This window comes from Parasteatoda tepidariorum, chromosome 2 (assembly GCF_043381705.1).
Source record: "Parasteatoda tepidariorum isolate YZ-2023 chromosome 2, CAS_Ptep_4.0, whole genome shotgun sequence".
Taxonomy (NCBI): Eukaryota; Metazoa; Arthropoda; class Arachnida; order Araneae; family Theridiidae; genus Parasteatoda; species Parasteatoda tepidariorum.
In genome coordinates, this window is record NC_092205.1 from 91791152 (window position 1) to 91811294 (window position 20143).

General features: G+C 36.6%; 1 protein-coding gene across 1 annotated transcript in view; it reads left to right on the top strand.

The window, feature by feature from the left end:
- The window catches only part of LOC107446508 (fatty acid synthase), a 61773-nt gene that overhangs the window by 8435 nt on the left and 33195 nt on the right, over window positions 1–20143 (top strand). The window contains exons 3-10 of the mRNA XM_071177919.1: window positions 545–667; window positions 736–969; window positions 5570–5991; window positions 10425–10643; window positions 13910–14099; window positions 15113–15342; window positions 16851–17152; window positions 17234–17598. Coding sequence (XP_071034020.1) covers window positions 545–667; window positions 736–969; window positions 5570–5991; window positions 10425–10643; window positions 13910–14099; window positions 15113–15342; window positions 16851–17152; window positions 17234–17598 — 2085 coding nt within the window. The remainder of the gene's footprint in view (window positions 1–544; window positions 668–735; window positions 970–5569; window positions 5992–10424; window positions 10644–13909; window positions 14100–15112; window positions 15343–16850; window positions 17153–17233; window positions 17599–20143) is intronic.

Genomic DNA, 20143 nt, shown 5'->3' on the forward strand with positions numbered 1-20143 from the left:
AAATACTAAGTCATTAAAATAAATTTGAATTCAAATAAATGACATGTAATTCGTTAAACCTATTAGAAATGTGCTATAGTATAATTCGTGATATAAATCAAAATTCGTCATATCTAAATTCGCGAAAAAAAGCGCTTTCGACAAAATACTAAAATAGAGATCTATCGACAAAGACTACTCACTTCTGCCTAGCTTAATAGTATGAGATTGCCGCAGCTGATAGGGTGCATTTCGGAAGAGATCACATTTGATGAGAATGCTCTCTCCGGATATTTCCGTTTTTAAAAGCGTTCTATGTTGAGCCGCCTCAGCTAGATTTGGCATGTGACATATTTAGCGGCAATCATTGGTCGATTTTCTAGCGTTGCCATTCGGGGAGTTGTAATGAGGCTTTTTTTGTCGCCGTGTAAGAGATATATATATATATATATATATATATATATAGATAGATAGATAGCCACGATACATTTTAATAGATTCTTTATAATCATAATCAGCATTAACCCATTTATTCCACTACTCTAATTATTTGCAATTCTAACAGCCAATGGGTACGGAAGAAGTGAAGCTATTGTTACTTTTCTCCTACAAAAATCATCGATGGCAAGGCGAAAGTACGCATCCATTGTTCACATCAAAACAAACACCGATGGATTCAAAAAAGAGGGTAATTATTGCTCCGCTGTTTCTTTTTCCTTTTGTCTAGTCAAAGCACTTGACGAATTTTCTCTTCAGGCATTACCCATCCGTCAACTGAAATGCAGAAGCGTTTGATTGAAGAAGTTTATGAAGAGTGCAAACTGAATCCTCTGGAGGTTTCTTATGTGGAAGCGCATGGAACGGGCACAGCGGTTGGAGATCCCATCGAAATGAACACAATAACAGACATATTCTGTTCGGGGCAGAGGAGAGAGCCACTTTTAGTTGGCAGTGTCAAGAGCAACATGGGGCATACTGAGCCAGCATCTGGTAAGTTTGTTCGCTACTTCCTTACTCATTCTCCGATATCGATAGACCGTCTTCTCGTTGGGCTACCAAAGCACCTGAAGAGGATTAAAACTGTTAAGACATTGGGGCGTCACCAATTGGCGATCGGATAGCCTGGTTGTCAGGGCGCTGTACTTCTTTTCGTGAGTTCCATTCCAGCTTTCCGAAGACTCACCATGTAGTAAATGGTGACGGGTGCACGTTAAATCTGTCAGGTCAACAAGACCTTCATGCTCCCATAACAAATTATACCTCTGGAGGTACTGAATTGATGATTGATTGTTCTCTGGTTCAGATCAAAATTACGATCTGTGGATGAATTATTGGGTGCATGAAAGGTGTGACAGAAGTCGAATTCCTGGTCACTTTAAGACAAAAACAATCGCATTCCTTGCCTTAATGGCCAACAACAACAACCAAATGGCAATTGAAATGGGCTACAGGATACAGAACTCTTTACCTATGGAAACACTAGGCATGCTTTCTCCATTAACGTGTGGATAGTCATAGTAGTAGGAAGTACATTAGTTTCTGTCTTCGTCTGATTGATTCTTGTTTTCCTTTCAAAAATTTTTTAAGCTTGAAAACTATATGGATTAAACATAGTGCTTAGTGTAAGCATTGAGGTAATTTTCATTGATATTTTTGGTAATTTAATAGCGAGATATTTTTTATAATTTTAAGAGATAATTTAATATTAAAGAAGGCGGAATCATTCCAATGCATCTGGGCAGAGAAGGAGAGGGAAGATGTAAGGCATGTCTTTTCCTTAGATGGCGTATTCGAGTGCTTCAATTGCGAGTAGCCTACTATGCGGCGTAACAAAAGGTGCTACTACTAGATCTTAGTCATCTAGTTCTGAAAAATTCATATCCTTGCTAACATTGGGACAGAATTGAGGTAAATTTTCGCAATTACAATAGCTTAATTAGGCTAATCAGAATCCCGCATTTTCGTAAATATATCACATTTTACGATATGCAAAAATACAGGTTTTTGATTGGCCAAATTTGTCCATTGTAATTCCGAAAACTTAGCTGAATTCCGCCCTAGGAAGACATGGATTTACGAAATATAGATTTTTTGTGTTCATACGATAGATTAATGAAGAAGTTAACATATAACTGACGGATTTTACACTGTACTGATATTTTGTTAAAAAAAAGTTCAATAAAGAGGGAAACGCAAAATAAACTTTCTATTTGATTTGCTGAGCCCCTCTGATGTGGGGGCCAGGGGCAACTGCCCCTTATGCTCTTGCCTTAGTCAGGCTCTGCATGCTTTCAAATTTTGGATGTGGAAAGTCATAGGAGATGCAAATACGTTAGTTTCTGTCTTAAGCAAATAGATTAAAAACTTTTACGTTGGGAAACTACATGGAAATTAAAACTACATTGAACATAGTTCTAAAAAAAAGCGTTGTAGTAATTTTGAAAAATGTTTTCGACAATTAAATGAAAAAAATATTAAGAAAGAGGAAATTATCGAAATGCATTCCTATACAACTAAGAAGAGAAGGAAGCAGGGAGGATCAAGACATGGAGCCGATCTTCTCCCCCAGATGGCGTATTCGAGCTCGGAGATCACGAATACTTAAGGAAAAAATTTAAACGATGACGTTATAGGACGTTTTTAAAGGGAAAAGATTATAATGAAAGGTTTAGTGAACACAGTTTACATTATTTGGCAGGTACAAAGATTCCAAGCAATAAAATAATCAAATTTCCAACTAAGATATGTGCAGAATTTTGTATATTTTATAACCGCCGTTGAGCAGCTAACCCAATTTTGAGTGTACGATGACCGATGTTCAACTCCGTAGCCTTTTAATTTTGAATTCAGAAGACAAGGGAACTCCTGGATCAAGTATTGGAAGTAATTTACCTTCACTTTTCGGTGGAACTAACCCATATTTATTTTGCATGGAGAGGAAAGCCACGAGAACCTTCTATGGTTAGCCTGATGGCAAGGGGACTCTAACCCATGATCCATCTACCACTGAGGATATTTTACGTCAGCACTGTGGTCGGTGCTAGCCGGGTGTTGAATTCGTATCGATCAGCCTTTGCTTGAATTAAAACCCAGGGATATCCCATTGAATACTCTATCTCCTGAAATTCAATATGCACAGATTATGTGATTTTGTTCATTTGCGTCGCACTAGAGCTGCGCAATGGGCTATTGGCGACTGTCTGGGAAACATCCCTGAGGATGATCCGAAGACATGCCATCACAATTTTGATCCTCTGCAGAGGGGATGGCATCCCTGCTTCGGTAGCCCGACGACCTGCACGCGAAGTCGAGCACTTTACGGTAGAACAGTTTAACGATGACCAATACCGCACACCCTCGGTCCCTACGCAGGCTGATCCAAGTGGTCACCCACCCGCACACTGACCGCAGCCAGTGATGCTTGACTTCGGTGATCTGCTGGGAACCGTGTCTTAACGATCAGTCCACTGCGGGACGCACAGATTATGAAAAAATGATAATGACGTGAATTTTAACAACTTAAAAATTCTAATTAATCCCAATTAAGCCTTGATGACTCGGGAGATGCAGCGTTTGCCTTCTAATGAGGTGAACCGGGTGTGAATCCCAGCAAATGGCTGGTCGTTACGAATTGACCATGGGTGGTTTTCGTGGTTTTCCTCTTCATGTAACGCAAATGTGGGTTAGTTTCCTCAAACAGTCCTCCACGATGGCAAATTTCTCCCAAAACTTGATCCAGGAGTTCCCTTGTGTCCCAGGGGCCTACCATGAACTACCGGGAATGGAATGAAGATTCCCGGCTGTAAGGTGAAACTGGGAAAGTTTGGTTCCATGAACGCTCAATACCGCACCATGAACACTCCCTTGTAATCAGACATTCCACGATAACTCTCTCTCAGGGCGTGGCTAAAATTTAACCAATCACACAATTTACTTAAGATTTTCTTTTTAAGTTTGGCATGAGTAAAACGAAACGAGCTTCTGCTATTTAGATAATATTTTTGACGATTTATTGTTTTCTTTTAATAATGTTTTTTGTTTTCATTAGACTAAAAAAACATAAACTGCGAATACTTTGAAATATTCTTTAATTTATTATACATATAATTTATTACTAATTAAAAACTGTCATATTTAACATGTATAATTCAGAGAATAAAACCATTTTTTCATAATAAATATTTCTGATATATCCTTTAGTGCGTTTCACTATTTGTTTTAAATATTTTTTAAAAAGTACAACTCTTAAAATAATGATCATATTTTAATGAATTAAGATTCAAAATTTCGTGCCTGAGTACTGCATGTAGATAGATTACTGATTATACTAGTTTTGAAATAAAAACTAATTGCCGGAAGGAAATAAAATTTTATCAGACAAAAAATTAACGTTTACCAATCGGTCTCTTAGAAATTAACTTAATTTCAGAAAAGTTCATTAGTTTTCAATTAAATTTGTAACAATATGAATGACTAAAGTTACTATTTTGCTTATTACTTTGGTTTATTTGTTACATTATTAAAGTGACTGTTTTTACTGATAGTTAAATAAATATGTTCACAAGAAATTAATTTATAGATTTGTGTAAACAAAATTTTCGCGATTTGTAAAATCATTTCACGTTTGAAATACTTAAAAATTATAGTTTAAGGAACTACTTCCACAGCTTTTATAGTATATATTTTAATGGAAGAATGAGAATAAAAGATTTTAAAATGAGTAAAAGAAGAAGTAAGTACATATTTCATAAATATTTTTCGAAGCATTTTTATTCTATTTACTTTTCCCATTATTCTTTTTCGCATTTCTTATTATAAATAAATTGTTTACTTTAAAATACATCATGCCTGTAACAAATTCCTTTAAATTTGCTGCTATCTGTATACAGTATAAAAAACTATCGTTCGGAATGAAGCTAAATACTGTTGAATTATAAGTTCATCGAAAGAAAATTAAAAATAGAAATGATTGGAACTTCAAGAAAAGGAATTGGTCAAGTTATATATCCCAGGTAATATAACATAAAAATAGTAACAATTATCATATAATAAGAGCATAATCATATTTAGTTTGCTGTAATTTCTTAGTTAACTCTGAAAGTATCTTTTCGTTCACACGAAACAAAACATCTCTTAATTATCGTCTTGAAAATGGCTCTGGCACGTTTATCTTTTAGATATTTTGAAATCTTCCCTTATGAAATAGAAAATAATTAAGACATTCATCGGCGAAATATCGTATTTAGTTCTCAAAAATTCACCATTCCACCCAAGAATGAGGATTCCGGGCAGTAGACACCGGCTGGAAAGAAAACCGGTTGTTTCTTGCCAAGAAACTCTTTCCAAGGTGTTCGTGGTGGGGAAAAATAATTCCCGTTCAAACGTGACGTCATTCCCAGATGGAATTTCATTCCATGGAGCTCATGGTAGGGTCCCTGGATAGGATACAAAATTACAAGGCTGCGGAGTTGAACACTGGTTGTCGGAAACCCGAAATTGGCTCTGCTGTTCGTCGACGGTTATAAAATAAAAAAAAAATAACTGCAATTATTTTACTTTTTGTTTACTGTCGCAATGCATTTACTTTAAGGACTCTGCAGCGCTGTTAAGGTGATCATAGCAATGGAAAAAGGAATGATACCTCCGAATCTGCACTTCAAAAATCCAAATCCTAATATAAGAGCCCTCTTCGATGGTCGAGTCAAAATAGTGACGGAACCTACTCCTTGGAACGGTGCTTACGCGTCTATCAATTCCTATGGATTGGGTGGGGTGAACGTGCACGCAGTTCTCAAATCCAACACAGATGTTTCGGTATCGAAGCAGATGATACCTCAATTGGTTCTTTACTCTGGAAGAACGGAAGAAAGCGTGCAATACATGTTCCGTCAGGTGCAGAAGGACATGCCTGGAGAATTCTTCAAGCTGCTCCACAGCAGCTGTGCTTATACTTCATCCAAACCCTTCAGAGGTTACAAACTCATCGATCATCAAGCCCTGTCAGGTATTAAGGTACTTTTCCAATTTTCTTAATTCTCTTCTTGTTGTACTTTGTCCCGCAGTGGATTGATCGTAAAGACACGGTTCCCAGTAGAACACCGAAGTCAAGCATCACTAGCTGCGGTCAGTAAGTGGGTGGGTGACCACTTTGATCAGCCTGCGATAGGAATCGGGGGTGCGCGGTATCGGTCCTCGTTAAACTATTCTTCTGTGAAGAGCTCGACTTCGTGCTCAGGTAGTCGGGCTACCAAAGCACTGGAGCCATCCCCTTTGCAGAGGATGGAAATTGCAAAGGCACGTCTTTGGATCGTCCTTAGGGGTGTTTCCTAGACCGTCGCCATTAGCCCAAAGTGCAGCTCCAGTGCGACGTCAATAAAATACCTACCTCAAGTTGAATTTCTTTCAAAAGGCGTTTCAAAACTTCTATGGGAGTTAGGGCACATCATTAGGATTAAAATTGCGTTGAAACCCTTGCCCGGAAAGGTCTATAGTACGGCGTTAGGGCAATACCTCCTAGATGGGAAGAACCCTAACCGATTCCTCTCTAGGAGGTATTGGTTAGGGACGCTGTTCTAGTATGACCGGATCAGAAGCAAACGAAGAAACAGTTCATAGTAGCGAAGTTTCCCTACCGTCTTATGACGACATTTCCGTGCAAGAGTTCCTGAACAGTTTTAATTCGGATGATGTGCGTAACTCGCCAGGAAGTTCGTCGCAACAATTTTGAAGCCACCAGTCGTATATAAAGTTTTTAAATTTATACATTTCGGTAAAAAATAGACTTAAACTTTAATTTCTTTTTTTAAAAAAAAAACCGTAGCTTGGAGAGGAAAACGATTGCATGTTTGAAATCAGCTACGAGAAAATAGCCAAGATCCATTAAAAAAATCTCATGCAACCGCGAAAAAAATTGTTATGTCTCGCCAATTTGATACTTAGACGGAAAGTCACTCTTTTTTTTTTGGTAAGATTTAATGAGCCTAGACAACGCTCGAATAACTTTTTAAATATAAAAAATTGGAAAGATAACAAATAAAGGATTAAATTGGAAAAGAGCGTTCTATACCTCGAGCTATTCCGAAATTAAATATTATAATGGATTGTATTAAAAATATAATTAATTAATCTCATGCAACCGCGAAAAAAATTGTTATGTCTCGCCAATTCGATACTTAGACGGAAAGTCACTATTTTTTCTGTAAGTGTTAATGAGCCCAGACAACGTTCGAATAACTTTTTAAATATAAAAAATTGGAAAGAATAAAAAAAATTGGATTAAATTGGAAAAGAGCGTTCTATACCTCGAGCTATTCCGAAATTAAATATTATAATGGATTGTATTAAAAATATAATTAATTAATCTCATGCAACCGCGAAAAAAATTGTTATGTCTCGCCAATTCGATACTTAGACGGAAAGTCACTATTTTTTCTGTAAGTGTTAATGAGCCCAGACAACGTTCGAATAACTTTTTAAATATAAAAAATTGGAAAGAATAAAAAAAATTGGATTAAATTGGAAAAGAGCGTTCTATACCTCGAGCTATTCCGAAATTAAATATTATAATGGATTGTATTAAAAATATAATTAATTAATCTCATGCAACCGCGAAAAAAATTGTTATGTCTCGCCAATTCGATACTTAGACGGAAAGTCACTATTTTTTCTGTAAGTGTTAATGAGCCCAGACAACGTTCGAATAACTTTTTAAATATAAAAAATTGGAAAGAATAAAAAAAATTGGATTAAATTGGAAAAGAGCGTTCTATACCTCGAGCTATTCCGAAATTAAATATTATAATGGATTGTATTAAAAATATAATTAATTAATCTCATGCAACCGCGAAAAAAATTGTTATGTCTCGCCAATTCGATACTTAGACGGAAAGTCACTATTTTTTCTGTAAGTGTTAATGAGCCCAGACAACGTTCGAATAACTTTTTAAATATAAAAAATTGGAAAGAATAAAAAAAATTGGATTAAATTGGAAAAGAGCGTTCTATACCTCGAGCTATTCCGAAATTAAATATTATAATGGATTGTATTAAAAATATAATTAATTAATCTCATGCAACCGCGAAAAAAATTGTTATGTCTCGCCAATTCGATACTTAGACGGAAAGTCACTATTTTTTCTGTAAGTGTTAATGAGCCCAGACAACGTTCGAATAACTTTTTAAATATAAAAAATTGGAAAGAATAAAAAAAATTGGATTAAATTGGAAAAGAGCGTTCTATACCTCGAGCTATTCCGAAATTAAATATTATAATGGATTGTATTAAAAATATAATTAATTAATCTCATGCAACCGCGAAAAAAATTGTTATGTCTCGCCAATTCGATACTTAGACGGAAAGTCACTATTTTTTCTGTAAGTGTTAATGAGCCCAGACAACGTTCGAATAACTTTTTAAATATAAAAAATTGGAAAGAATAAAAAAAATTGGATTAAATTGGAAAAGAGCGTTCTATACCTCGAGCTATCCCGACATTAAATATTATAATGGATTATACTAAAAATCTAATAAATTAATAATTATGAAACAGCGAACGATGTATGAATATTTATCGAAATAATTAATTTTTAAATAAAGCACAGTAATTGGTTGCTATTGGCCAGATATGCTAAAACGATGCGTAATAATTAGCTGAGTATGATGTTATTTACTCAGTGGGTTTGAAGAATCAAATAGGATTGGCGAATTTGGCTCACTATGTTGGCAGTTTTCGAGTCATTTTAAGCCAGCCTCAGAAGGAAAAAAAAAGAAGAGAAATATGGACAGAAATATTTTCATATCCATTCAAATAGAACAGATTAATCCACAGCGACCGATCCTGACAAACATGTTGAGTTCAAAGTGAAAAATTCGATTATAATAACATTTCAAAAGTGAGCGGTTCAAAAGTGCGTTTGTATGTTTCTGTACGACGATTCGGTAAAAATATACTTGAGGGTGCCCATTAGCGAAATTGGCGACTTACGTTTGGCGCCATTCCTGTTTGCGCGGAACACCATGGTAACAGGAATAATGGCCAAAACATAATAATATTTCAATAAAACATTGGAAAATTTCAACAAAACATCTGCCAAAACTTTATAAAATTGCAATTAACCCAATATAAGCAAAACTAATAAACCCAATAAGATGAATTTTGAATCGAAACAAAAATTAATTGAATAAGCACAGAAAGAAAAGGAAAAAAGCAACTCACTTCTTCATTAAGCTTGAATATCCTCAGATTTAGGTCCGCAAAATTCCCTAATAGCAGTTAGATACTGTCTAAATTTATAAAGAATAGAATATGTGTTCCTCCATCGCCACATAAATTCGGCGAAATACGAATCGAAAATGGCGTTTGTGGTACCAGACAGGCAGTGAAATTTTTTTCAATAGTCCCTTTTTATGACTGCTCACATACCTTCGATCTTATTGACCAGAAGCAGAAGTAACCTAACTAGCCGGTATCCAACGTAGAATTAACGAACCTCTGAAATTACATATACCGTTGAACATTTAAAAATAACGCTAAAATCTGAACCAATCAGAATCATGATTGGGTTTCAACATCGCCCACCTTGGCGATCACAACTTGGCGAGAATCAAGAGGCACCCTCAAATATAGTCTACCCGACGATTCTTTTTTTATTATTTTTTATTATTGCACATTTGATACCACATACCTGCAAGTGATGTAGTGTGACGAGCCTGATTGGTTGTTAAAACGTGACTTTGCTTACGTTAGCAACTGTTCTTTCCATCCTGTTTCCAGTTAACTTATCCCGTCAAGTATCAGTTCTCTTAAGTGCAGGGGCCCCCATCAGGGGGGAAGGTGGGCGCACGATGCGCCCACTTAAAGCTTGGGGAGGGGGGAATTTTTGCACTAAATAAAGCGAATAGTTTAGGGGGAATTTAGAATTAGTCCAAGAATGCGCCCAAGAGCTTGGGGGGGGGAGGGGGGTCACTGCTTAAGTGATACATTCTATAATCCTTCACAAAGATTCTTTCACAATGATTATCAATTCTTTCACCATGTATTTCTTATTTATCTCAAAAACAGGCATGAAGCCATGTAGAACATAAACAAACTAATTATGCATCGAAGTTGCCAGGTACACAAAGCAAAAATATATCACTTGTTACAATAAAATACAAAAGCAAATAATAAATCTAAGAAAGAATTGTATTTCAACAAATTCCATGTGCGATACGATGCTGTATTTAATTAACTTCACGTTAACTAACTTTCAACTTATGCGGAAAACTTTGACACGCCATTTTGTTTAATTAAGATCAGCCGGCTCTGATGTCATAAGACACATGTGTGGGTATGCTTGATCTAGATTTTCTCGAAGTGCAAGTACCCAATTGTTCTTGTGCGATTTTTATGTCTGCAGATAGTATTTATTTTGGTGATTGTAGTGTGTAATATTATATTTTACAGAAAGTTCCTCACGAGAAAAGACCCGTTTGGTATATATTCTCTGGGATGGGTACTCATTGGTCTGGTATGGCGAAGAGTCTCTTGAATTTGAACCCCTTTGCTGAATCCATCAAGAAATGCGCTGAGATATTAAAACCTTATGGGGTAGATCTTATGGACTGGGTCACCAAAGAATTCAGAACCATCACTTCAGATTTTGTCTCCATAGCAACAGTTCAAGTAATTCCTTTTTATTCTTATGGTACTTTTCCGCTTGCCGGGCTCAAATGTTGCCAATTGTGAACGTGAGCCAAGTCGCCGAGCGAATTACAAAACAGCCAACGGAATAAAAGTCAAAAACGTTCTACTATAAACAAATATTAATGCATTGTAAACAAAACAGTTTTACCCAAAAAGAATGCTTATAATATCATTTTTTAAAACAAAAATTAAGATGAAAAAAAGAAAGGAAAACGTTCTTTGTTTTGAATGAATTCAGAAAATAGATCACGTGGCCCCAAACTAACATTCCCCTTATGGCTGTTATAAATTTGGCAGAATTCTACATTATTTGGCGTTTTTTCGCTTGCGCCCGGTTAACGGAGAAGTACCATTCTTGTTATATACTAATTATCATATGCAACATAATGGTAAAAAAAATTGTTATGTGATTTTATGCTTTGTTGCAAGTTAAGAAAAAACCCTTATCCCTATATGGAGAAAGCCTGTTTGCATTTAAGTACACGCCAAATGGATGCCAAGCTTCCAGCGCGAACATATATCAACAACGCCAACTTTTCCAAAAAAGTTGCAGAACCTCTATTTTGCTTGATTTCTTATTAATAATAATAACAGTTATTAGTTATTAGCAACAATAATCAATTAACTAGTAATAAGAATCTATAAAAATGATGTCTGAAAACTGATGAAAGAATAATAAATATTGTTTATTGCTGACGATTTTCTTCTACAGTGAAACGAAAGTAAAAATTCTTTATCTCGTATTTGATTTGTTAAGGGCATGTCAGTATAAGACACGCCATTTTTAGTGGTCCAATCAAATCCACATGCTCTTTCAACGCCATATATTTTTTTCTTTATAAAGAAAGAATGTTCTTATTTATTGAAATATGTTGCCAAGTCTCGCATTCCAGTAAGACTACGAAACTATAACCTTTTCTATTTAATAATTCCATGTTATATATCATAAAGGATGGCACGAATTAATTTCTGCCAGACGTATTAAACTCTTAAAAGCTTTTATATTGTTTCAAAAACGTATTTGTATAGTTTGATAACGAAATAAAATGGAACTATATGCAGTAGCGGAGGATTACTTAAATGCTATACCGCAATGGTATTTTTCGAAGTAAAAAAATTATTTTTTCCTCCCTGAATTAGAGTATGAACTTATGATGACTTATGCAATGAATGGGCCATTATTGTTTCGACAAAGCCTTGCTAATTGCATAATGATTTTTTAAAAAAATAATGATAATAATAAGTGTTGTTAATATGCAAATAAAATCTCATTTTTCCTCTCCTTCTCAAATAAGTTGCGCGAGTTGCGTGATGTAATACAACGACTTCCCGATAGGGGAAATAGATATATATATTTGTTGAAGAAGCTGGCTAGTTGTTGGTTGATTCAGATGTGTAGCACTGTGTGTGCGAACTATTGTTTCCTCATATTATGTTTTAATAAATACTTTATTTGACGGCATTAGCCTCTGTGTTATTCAACCAAACAACAATAAGTAATGATTTTTTTAAATAACATGATTTTTTTTGTAAACGTAAGAGAAATTCTGTCAATTTAGACGACAATAGTATATGTCTTGTAAAATACATTAACTAAAATTTTTTTTTCGTAATTATATTTTCGTATTTATATTTCGTATTTAAAATTTCTTTTATTTTCAACCCGATTCATGCAAAAATTTGACTGCAATCTAGACATATTCCCTTTACTTTGGATAAAATAAGTCTTAAAAAGTTTGAAAGCAAAAAATATTTCAAACGATAATATTTACTATTCACCTCATTAAACACTGTATTATAATAAAAATTCGATTTCTGTAAAGATAGGTTAAACAACTTCGTTTCATGAGTGCTGGAATAGGTTTGCCTCTTAATTTCATTCTCTATTCTAATACTAAATAATTTTGTTACCATTTGAAAATTTTTATTAATCCATACCTGTATTTGTTCTTCATTTTTTAAGAAAATTAGATAAAAGTAGCCAAGACTATGCAACTTGAAGTGACACATTTTCTAGATGGAATTCCTAATTCCTTTGAGAAAATGTGACTTTAAGTTGGAGACTGTATTTGAACTACCTGCGTATTATTGAAAGATGCAGGGCGAAATTCGAAGATTTTGCTACCGGCCACATAGCCAATTTTAACATTTTTAACTCTGACTACATTTCAAAATAAGTGGCCATTTTTTTCGAAAATTGAAAATTTTAAACGATTAAAAAAACTTAATTAAGATATTTCTTTTAAAACTTATCTCAAAACATTTTAAGCACTACTAAGGATCGTTTCTAAAAACGAAGAAAATTTTTAAGAAATAAGTGTAATTTTTTTTTTTTTACAGGATTCGTGATCGCAACACTCGAAATCGCCATCTGGGGAAAAGACTGGTTTCATATCTTGGCCCTCCTCCCTTCCCTCTCCTCCTCTTCACAGTTGTATCGGAATGCACTACTATACCTTTCTTAATATCTTTTTTTCCTTCTTTTTTTTAAAACCGTTGTTGAACAGCCGACCCAATTTTGGGTTTACGACTACCAATGTTCAACTCCGTAGCCTTGTAATTTTGAACCAATCCAGACGACAGGGAAACTCCTGGATCAGTACTCCCAGAGGTATGATTTGTTCTGGGAACATGGAGGACTTTGTTACCTGACAGATTTACAGTGCACCAGTCACCATTTACTACATGGGGAGTCCTCGGTCGGCGTGGAGCGAACCCACGACCTCTTGGACATGGGCCCAGTGCCCTACCAGCCAATATTTGGCTGTCCCGGTCATATATTCTAATATCGTATAATCGGTCATATAATCCCGGCCTTAATATCTTTGGTATTTAACAGTTTTGTATTAACAGACCTTTCTTGTATTTAATCGTGAAAAAATATTTTTTTAAAATTTCCGCGACGCTTTCTTTTAGAACTATGTTCAACGTAGTTTTCGGTTCCATACAGTTTCCAGACTTGACATTTTTAAATCTATTTAAAACTCAAGGGAGAAACTAACGTACTTCCTTCTCCTATGACTCTCCACACGCTAATGGTGAAAGCACGCGAAGTGTTGCCACAGCTAAAGAGTTCTTCTCTACTCCACCTGTTGCCCATTTCGATCGCCAATATTGAAAAATATTCTTATTAATTCCTTGAAATAATAAAATGAAGTGACGAAAAAAGTGAGGCCTTATCGCCACTTGTTATATTGTTAGATGCACGAATGTGTCTTTAAAGTAAAACAGGCTTTTGTGTCTAGATTGCTTTGGTCGATCTGCTGGCGAGTCTTGGCATAAAACCAGATGGCATCACTGGACACAGTGCAGGGGAACTGACCTGTGCTTATGCTGACGGATGCCTTTCTATGCAAGAGGCGATCACAGCAGCATTCATGAGAGGCCGGACATTAGATGACACTCCAATGGAAGAAGGAGCAATGGCCGCTTTAGGTACGTTTACCCATAGCAGTCAGTAAACATGGCATTTTCAATTGAAAATTTCCCCCTTAAAAAACATGATCACACATTTTATGGCTTACAGAATTGAACAAATAACGAAATAGTAAAATAATATAATAGAAATATAATAAGAAATAAAAAAAAGAATTTCTTAATTCTTTAAACATGTTATTTCTCTGTTATATGACCATTGTAGTATGGATTGTAGTATAGTGCGGCTTTGAGGAGAACTCCTCCAGACTGAAAGTCTGAGGCTGTCTGTTGCTATGGTAACAATCGAGAGCACATTTATAATGGGGGTGAAATGGAGGAAAGAAGGTGTCGATTGGTTTATTTACGACGACCAACGCTAAGTTTAAGACAAAACTATTCACCCCACACCCCTATTCGAAGTGACCTTTCCTCGTAACCAAACCATAGTACCCGCCAACGACGCGAGACGGGTGTCTGGAGGAGTTCTCCTGAAAGCCGTACTATATGTGACTGAGTGTAAACAATAGCAAGTTTCTTAAAACCGGAAGAAAGTTAGAAAACCTCCGGTGTATCTCTCCGCTTATGTTATGCTTACGAGGCGATGTGTGAACAGGCTTAATATTCTAGAAAGTTTTATTATTGTGATTTGTGTTTAAATTTGCTTGTAATTTTACCATCCATAAATGTTTTTTTGTAATTTATAAATTCTAACAAGTCGGGAGCTTTAATTAAATTTGATAAATTTAACATCACAATATAAATAAAAGGCTTGATATGTTTTGAGTGTTATCCCTTGTTTAACTATATTAGTGCAAGGAAATGAAAAGGAAACGAAAAGGATATGTAAAGGATATGCAAGGGAATGAAAATAATTCTCGAAATCACTAACATTTTCGTTGTTAATTGTGTACTTCCCTTGATTAGAAAAATTCTTCTTTGAATAAAATGTCCCGTTAATCGGAATAAATATGCATCAAGAGAAGTCTTAATTAATCTTCTCTAATTTTGAAAATGATTTTCCTCCTTTTCAGGTGTTAGTTGGTCCGAAGCTGAAAAACTTTGCCCAGAAGGTGTTTTTCCCTCCTGCAATAATGCCCAAGATTCAGTAACTGTATCTGGTACTAAAATTGCAGTCCAACAATTTGTAAAGAATCTTCAAGCTAAAAACATTTTTGCTAAAGACGTCGACAGCAGTGGTTGTGCTTTTCATAGTAAATATGTATACCCTGCTGCTGCGAAAATTCAACAAGAATTCCAAAAGGTTATTTCTTTACCCTAATGATAATGCTTTAAATGCACCACTTACTTTGTTGTTGTTTCTAATGCCACTTGCCAACCAGTAAGTCTCTATGGGGAGACCAAGCAAAATTAAGGCAAAGGGTGCGTTTCCTGTTTTCCAGTGGTCCCATCTATGACCAAGAATACGACTTAAGCTACGCACATAACACAGCTCGTTTATAGGGCGTAACCATTCTTACATCCATTTATTAATCCACAGATCGCAATTTTGATAGTACCTCCATAGGTATTGATTTGCTGTGGCAGCATAAGCGACTTTGTAACTATGCTCCCATAACTTTAAGTCTGGGAGCTTTGTAATCATGCTCCCAGACTTAACGTGCACCAGTCACCTTTTACTACACGGAGAGTTTTATGTTTCGTTTCTCCAGTTATAATACATAATTTAGCATAATTTTTTTTTATTTAAAAGTTTTCAATCGTCTATTTTTAGTTTTTTTTAAAATCAATTGTCTGGCAAAGAAACAAGAATCTCAGAGTAAAAATTCTAAAATTTCGAATTACAGAAAAGTGACTTGCTGAAGTAGAGAATTCAAGCAAACAAAATGGTTGGATCAATAATCAAGATTTTGTCGCATTATCGACAAACTCAAATTTTTATTGAGCAAATTTTAAATATCTTCTGACTGATTTAAGAGAAATTTTGTATTATTTCATAGCCGAATCGAACTTATCATGAAAATTTAAGATTAGCTGGAACACTAAAAATCAGCCTTTTATCCCTTTAGTGGGTCAAAAAATGAGTACCGAGCATGGTTGAGAACTAAACACTGGGGGTTTCGCTTTCGGATGACCACCTGACCGGAACATCTGCTCCTGCACCCCAGAGCCCAAGGTCAAGAAAACTGAGATGGGCACAGTAGGCCGTGGCCCTCTAAGGGCTGTCGCGCCACTGAGTTTAGTTTAGTTTAGGAACACTAAAAATTGTGTGTTGGATGACGTTTTGATCGTTAATAGCAGAACTTATTCTCCTCATCCTATCATCACTAAGTAAAGTCTATCAATCTGCCTACTACTTTCTGACTAAAAAAAGGGTAATTGTCCCCTGGATTTGAAAACAGAGTAAATTTGAATATTTTTTGACAGATGCACGCAAAATTTATGGATAGTGTTTTTTACACATGGGCGCACTTCAAGCTCTTGGCTGCCGATACTTCCGGGTTACTGTTTATGATCTATTTTGCAGTCCTTTTGGCTCACAACGTGATCATTGTGTTTTGAGAATCTTGCGGCTGTGCCCTGCTCCTATAATTTCACCCATACTTTGTGATACACAAGCACTTGCACTCCAACTTGCAGTGACTCATATTGTATAAGAAGTCCCTACCAGCACCCGATGCTACAGATAAAAATTTTTGTGTGACTTGGTGGGCAATGCAATTTTCGAGCCCTGAATGATAAGTGCACATAATAATTTACTGTACTGTATTTCTTAGATGAGATAATTAATTATGTTTACGTTTTGAGTAGCTCATACCCAATCCTAAACCAAGGTCCAGTCGATGGATTAGTTCTACCTACCCAGAAAGTAAATGGTCAGATCCCGAAGCCAAGGTTGCTGGTGCTACTTACTTTCTACAGAACTTAGTTTCTCCTGTTCTGTTCTACGAAGCGTTGCAAAAGGTTCCGAAGAACGCCATCGTCATTGAAATAGGGCCGCACCATCTTCTTCAGGCCATTCTGAAAAGAGTCATCGGACCCGATGCAGAGTACATTGGCCTGATGAAGCGAAACGTGGACAACATTCCGCATGTTTTGATGAACATTGGAAGGTACAATTCAAAATTCCGAAACTTGCACTATACATTTCAAAATGCCCCTCTCAAAAAACTAGTATTTGTTTTATTTTACAGATTGTACAACGCTGGCCTGAATCCTCAAATCGACCACCTCTATCCTGAAGTTAGGTTACCAGCTCCAAGGGGTACTCCAATGATATCTCCTCTCATCCAATGGGACCATTCCGAGAGTTGGCCAGTGCCTCGATTCGACGAACCTACCCACAGTCAGCGGGTGATAGTTGATATCGGACCAAAGGACTCACCTGATCATTTTTTATCAGGTCATTACATTGATGGAAGGTATCTGTATCCCGGAACCGGTTATCTGGTGTTAGCTTGGAAGGCCTTAGCTCAACTGAAGAACAGAGAAATGACGTCTTTGCCTGTGCATTTCGAGGGAGTAAAGATTCACAAAGCTACTGTCTTATCAAAAACTGGTATGATATACTTGTTGTAGTTGCAATTTATTTACATCGCACTAGTGCTGCACAATGGGTTATTTTGTATTTTATAACCATCGTTGAGCCGACCCAATTTTTGGGTTTACGACTATGAATAACTAGCTTAACCCCGCATCGCCCCCGTAAAGGGGCATCCGGGGACACTCCGAAAGTTCGAAGTGCGCGCTACAGTTCAATCACATAAGCAAACATATTCAAAATTTTCAAATTAGAGTCTTAACAAATATGTAGAATATTACATATGAAATCCAGAAAACAGCGTTACTTAGAAATGAACTAAATACAAACAAGCATTACAAAGAAAATAAACAGTATCAATCAGAAGAGATGTCGCATCTTCAGTAGGGGTGCATAGTTAAGAAAAGGAAACAATTTCACATGGTTAAATATAAGATGTTTGTAGCTCAGAATATAATTACAACTGGCACAACAGTACTTAAGGTATCAAATTCCATGAATTTTTTTCAAACAAAAAAGGCATATATATATATATACTCTAGGAACACAAGTGATTATAAATTCAAGAAGAGGAATCACATAGGGGCAGAGATTGACGCGAAAAACAGTTTAGGAGAAAATTCAAGTAAAAATCAACCATAACATAAATGCTTACAATTTGTACAGTGGATTAATATATGTTCCTAATCCTCAACAAACTGACACATACGGCACAGCTGAGCTCCCCCGTAAAACCTGACCTGATGTTGTCCATGACAGCCATGATTAGTTAGGACTATGAATGTTCAACTACGTAGCCTCGTAATTTTGAACTCAATCCAAAGGACAAAGGAACTCCTGGATCAAGTATTGGTAGAAATTTGCCTTCGTGGACGACTTTTTGATGGAAGTGACCAGCATTAGTGTTGCATGGAGAGGAAGACCACTAGAACCTCCCACGGTTAGCCTGACAGCAAGGGACTCTAACTCATGATCCGTCTACCACTGAGGATATATCACATCAGCACTGTGATCGGTGCGAGCCGGGTATGGAATTCGAATCAACCAGTTTTCTCTGAGATCGAACCCAGGTCACCTCATTGGATGGAGAGAGCTCTATCCCCTGAGCCACCATGGCTCACAATGGGCTATTGACGACTGTCTGGAAAAATACCCCTGAGGATGATAAGAAGACATACCATCACAATTTTGATCCTCGCCAGAGGGGATAGCACTCCCTCTTCGGTAGCCCGACGACCTGAGCGCGAAGTTGAACACTTTACGGTAGAACAGTTTAACGAGAACCGTTACCGCACACCTTCGGTCCCTTCGTAGGCTGATCCAAGTGGTCACCCACCCGCTCACTGAGAGCAGCCAGTGACGCTTATTCTTCTGGGAACCGTGTCTTAACGATCAGTCCACTGCGGGACTGATATACTTGCATATCTATATGCATAAAATCATATAAAAAAATAGTGCGTGAAGTCCCTCCGCGCGAAAAAGTTAAACTTCGCAACCTGCGACTTTAATTGTAGAAGAATCAGCAGTCGTAGAAGAATCACTATTCAACGACTCTTTTTCCTGCTCCGCTGCATAAGAAGTATAACTTCAATAAAAAAATATTGTATACTCATCAGCAACCAACAACTAAACATACCTTTTTAAAAAACCGTGCTTCGTTTCGTTCGTGCAGTAGGCCTTCACTTACTTAAAGACACAAAATATAACAAATTTAAAAATACTCCTCCCCCCCCCCAATTTTTTTTTTAATGATTTCATACTAAAAAGTTTTTGTTGGATTTTAATTTAAATTGTTCTTTATATTTTGCGTTTTCGAGTTCTAACTGAGATGCAGCCAACAGCAACGGACCGTAAAGCTTTTGCTCTTCGTTGCGTTGTTATAACGGAACTTCAGCATTTCTTTTAAAGGTTTATAGGCTTGTTTGCTCCTGACAAGTTACAACGCTTTTCATTTATTTTTATTTGTAATATTGCATTCTAACTCTCATATTTTGTAATGTTTCCATACATACATATATACAAGGGGTGATCAAATGAAAAGGTACGAAACGACACGGTGGGTACATATGTAGACTTTTTTCAAAATATACACCATAGGCCTTAGCACAGCGATCCCACTGATGAACAAGCCGCAGGATTAATTATTCCCAGAATTCCTGTGGTCGTGACGAGACCCAGTCCTTCACAGCGTCCTTGGGTATGTCGTCCGAGTTGAAGAGCTTCCCTTTCAGGTGTTTCTTCAGTGGACCAAACACATGGAAATCTCAGGGCGACTATTCCGGATTGTAGGGCGGATGGTCCAACATCTCCCACTTGAACTTGGCCAGTTCCATGTCTGCGAGTCTGGAGACGTGTGGAAGCGCGTTATCATGGAGCAGAACCACACCCTCCGTGAGCAGCCCCGGTCTTTTGTTCTTGATGGACCCGCGTAGGCGTCAGAGTGTCTCACAGTACACATCAGAGTTAGTGGTTTTTCTGTGCTCGAAGAAATCGGATAACACCTCGCTGCTCCTCAATCGTCGAATTTTGCAACACGAACGCCATCCAGTCCTCATACGGACGG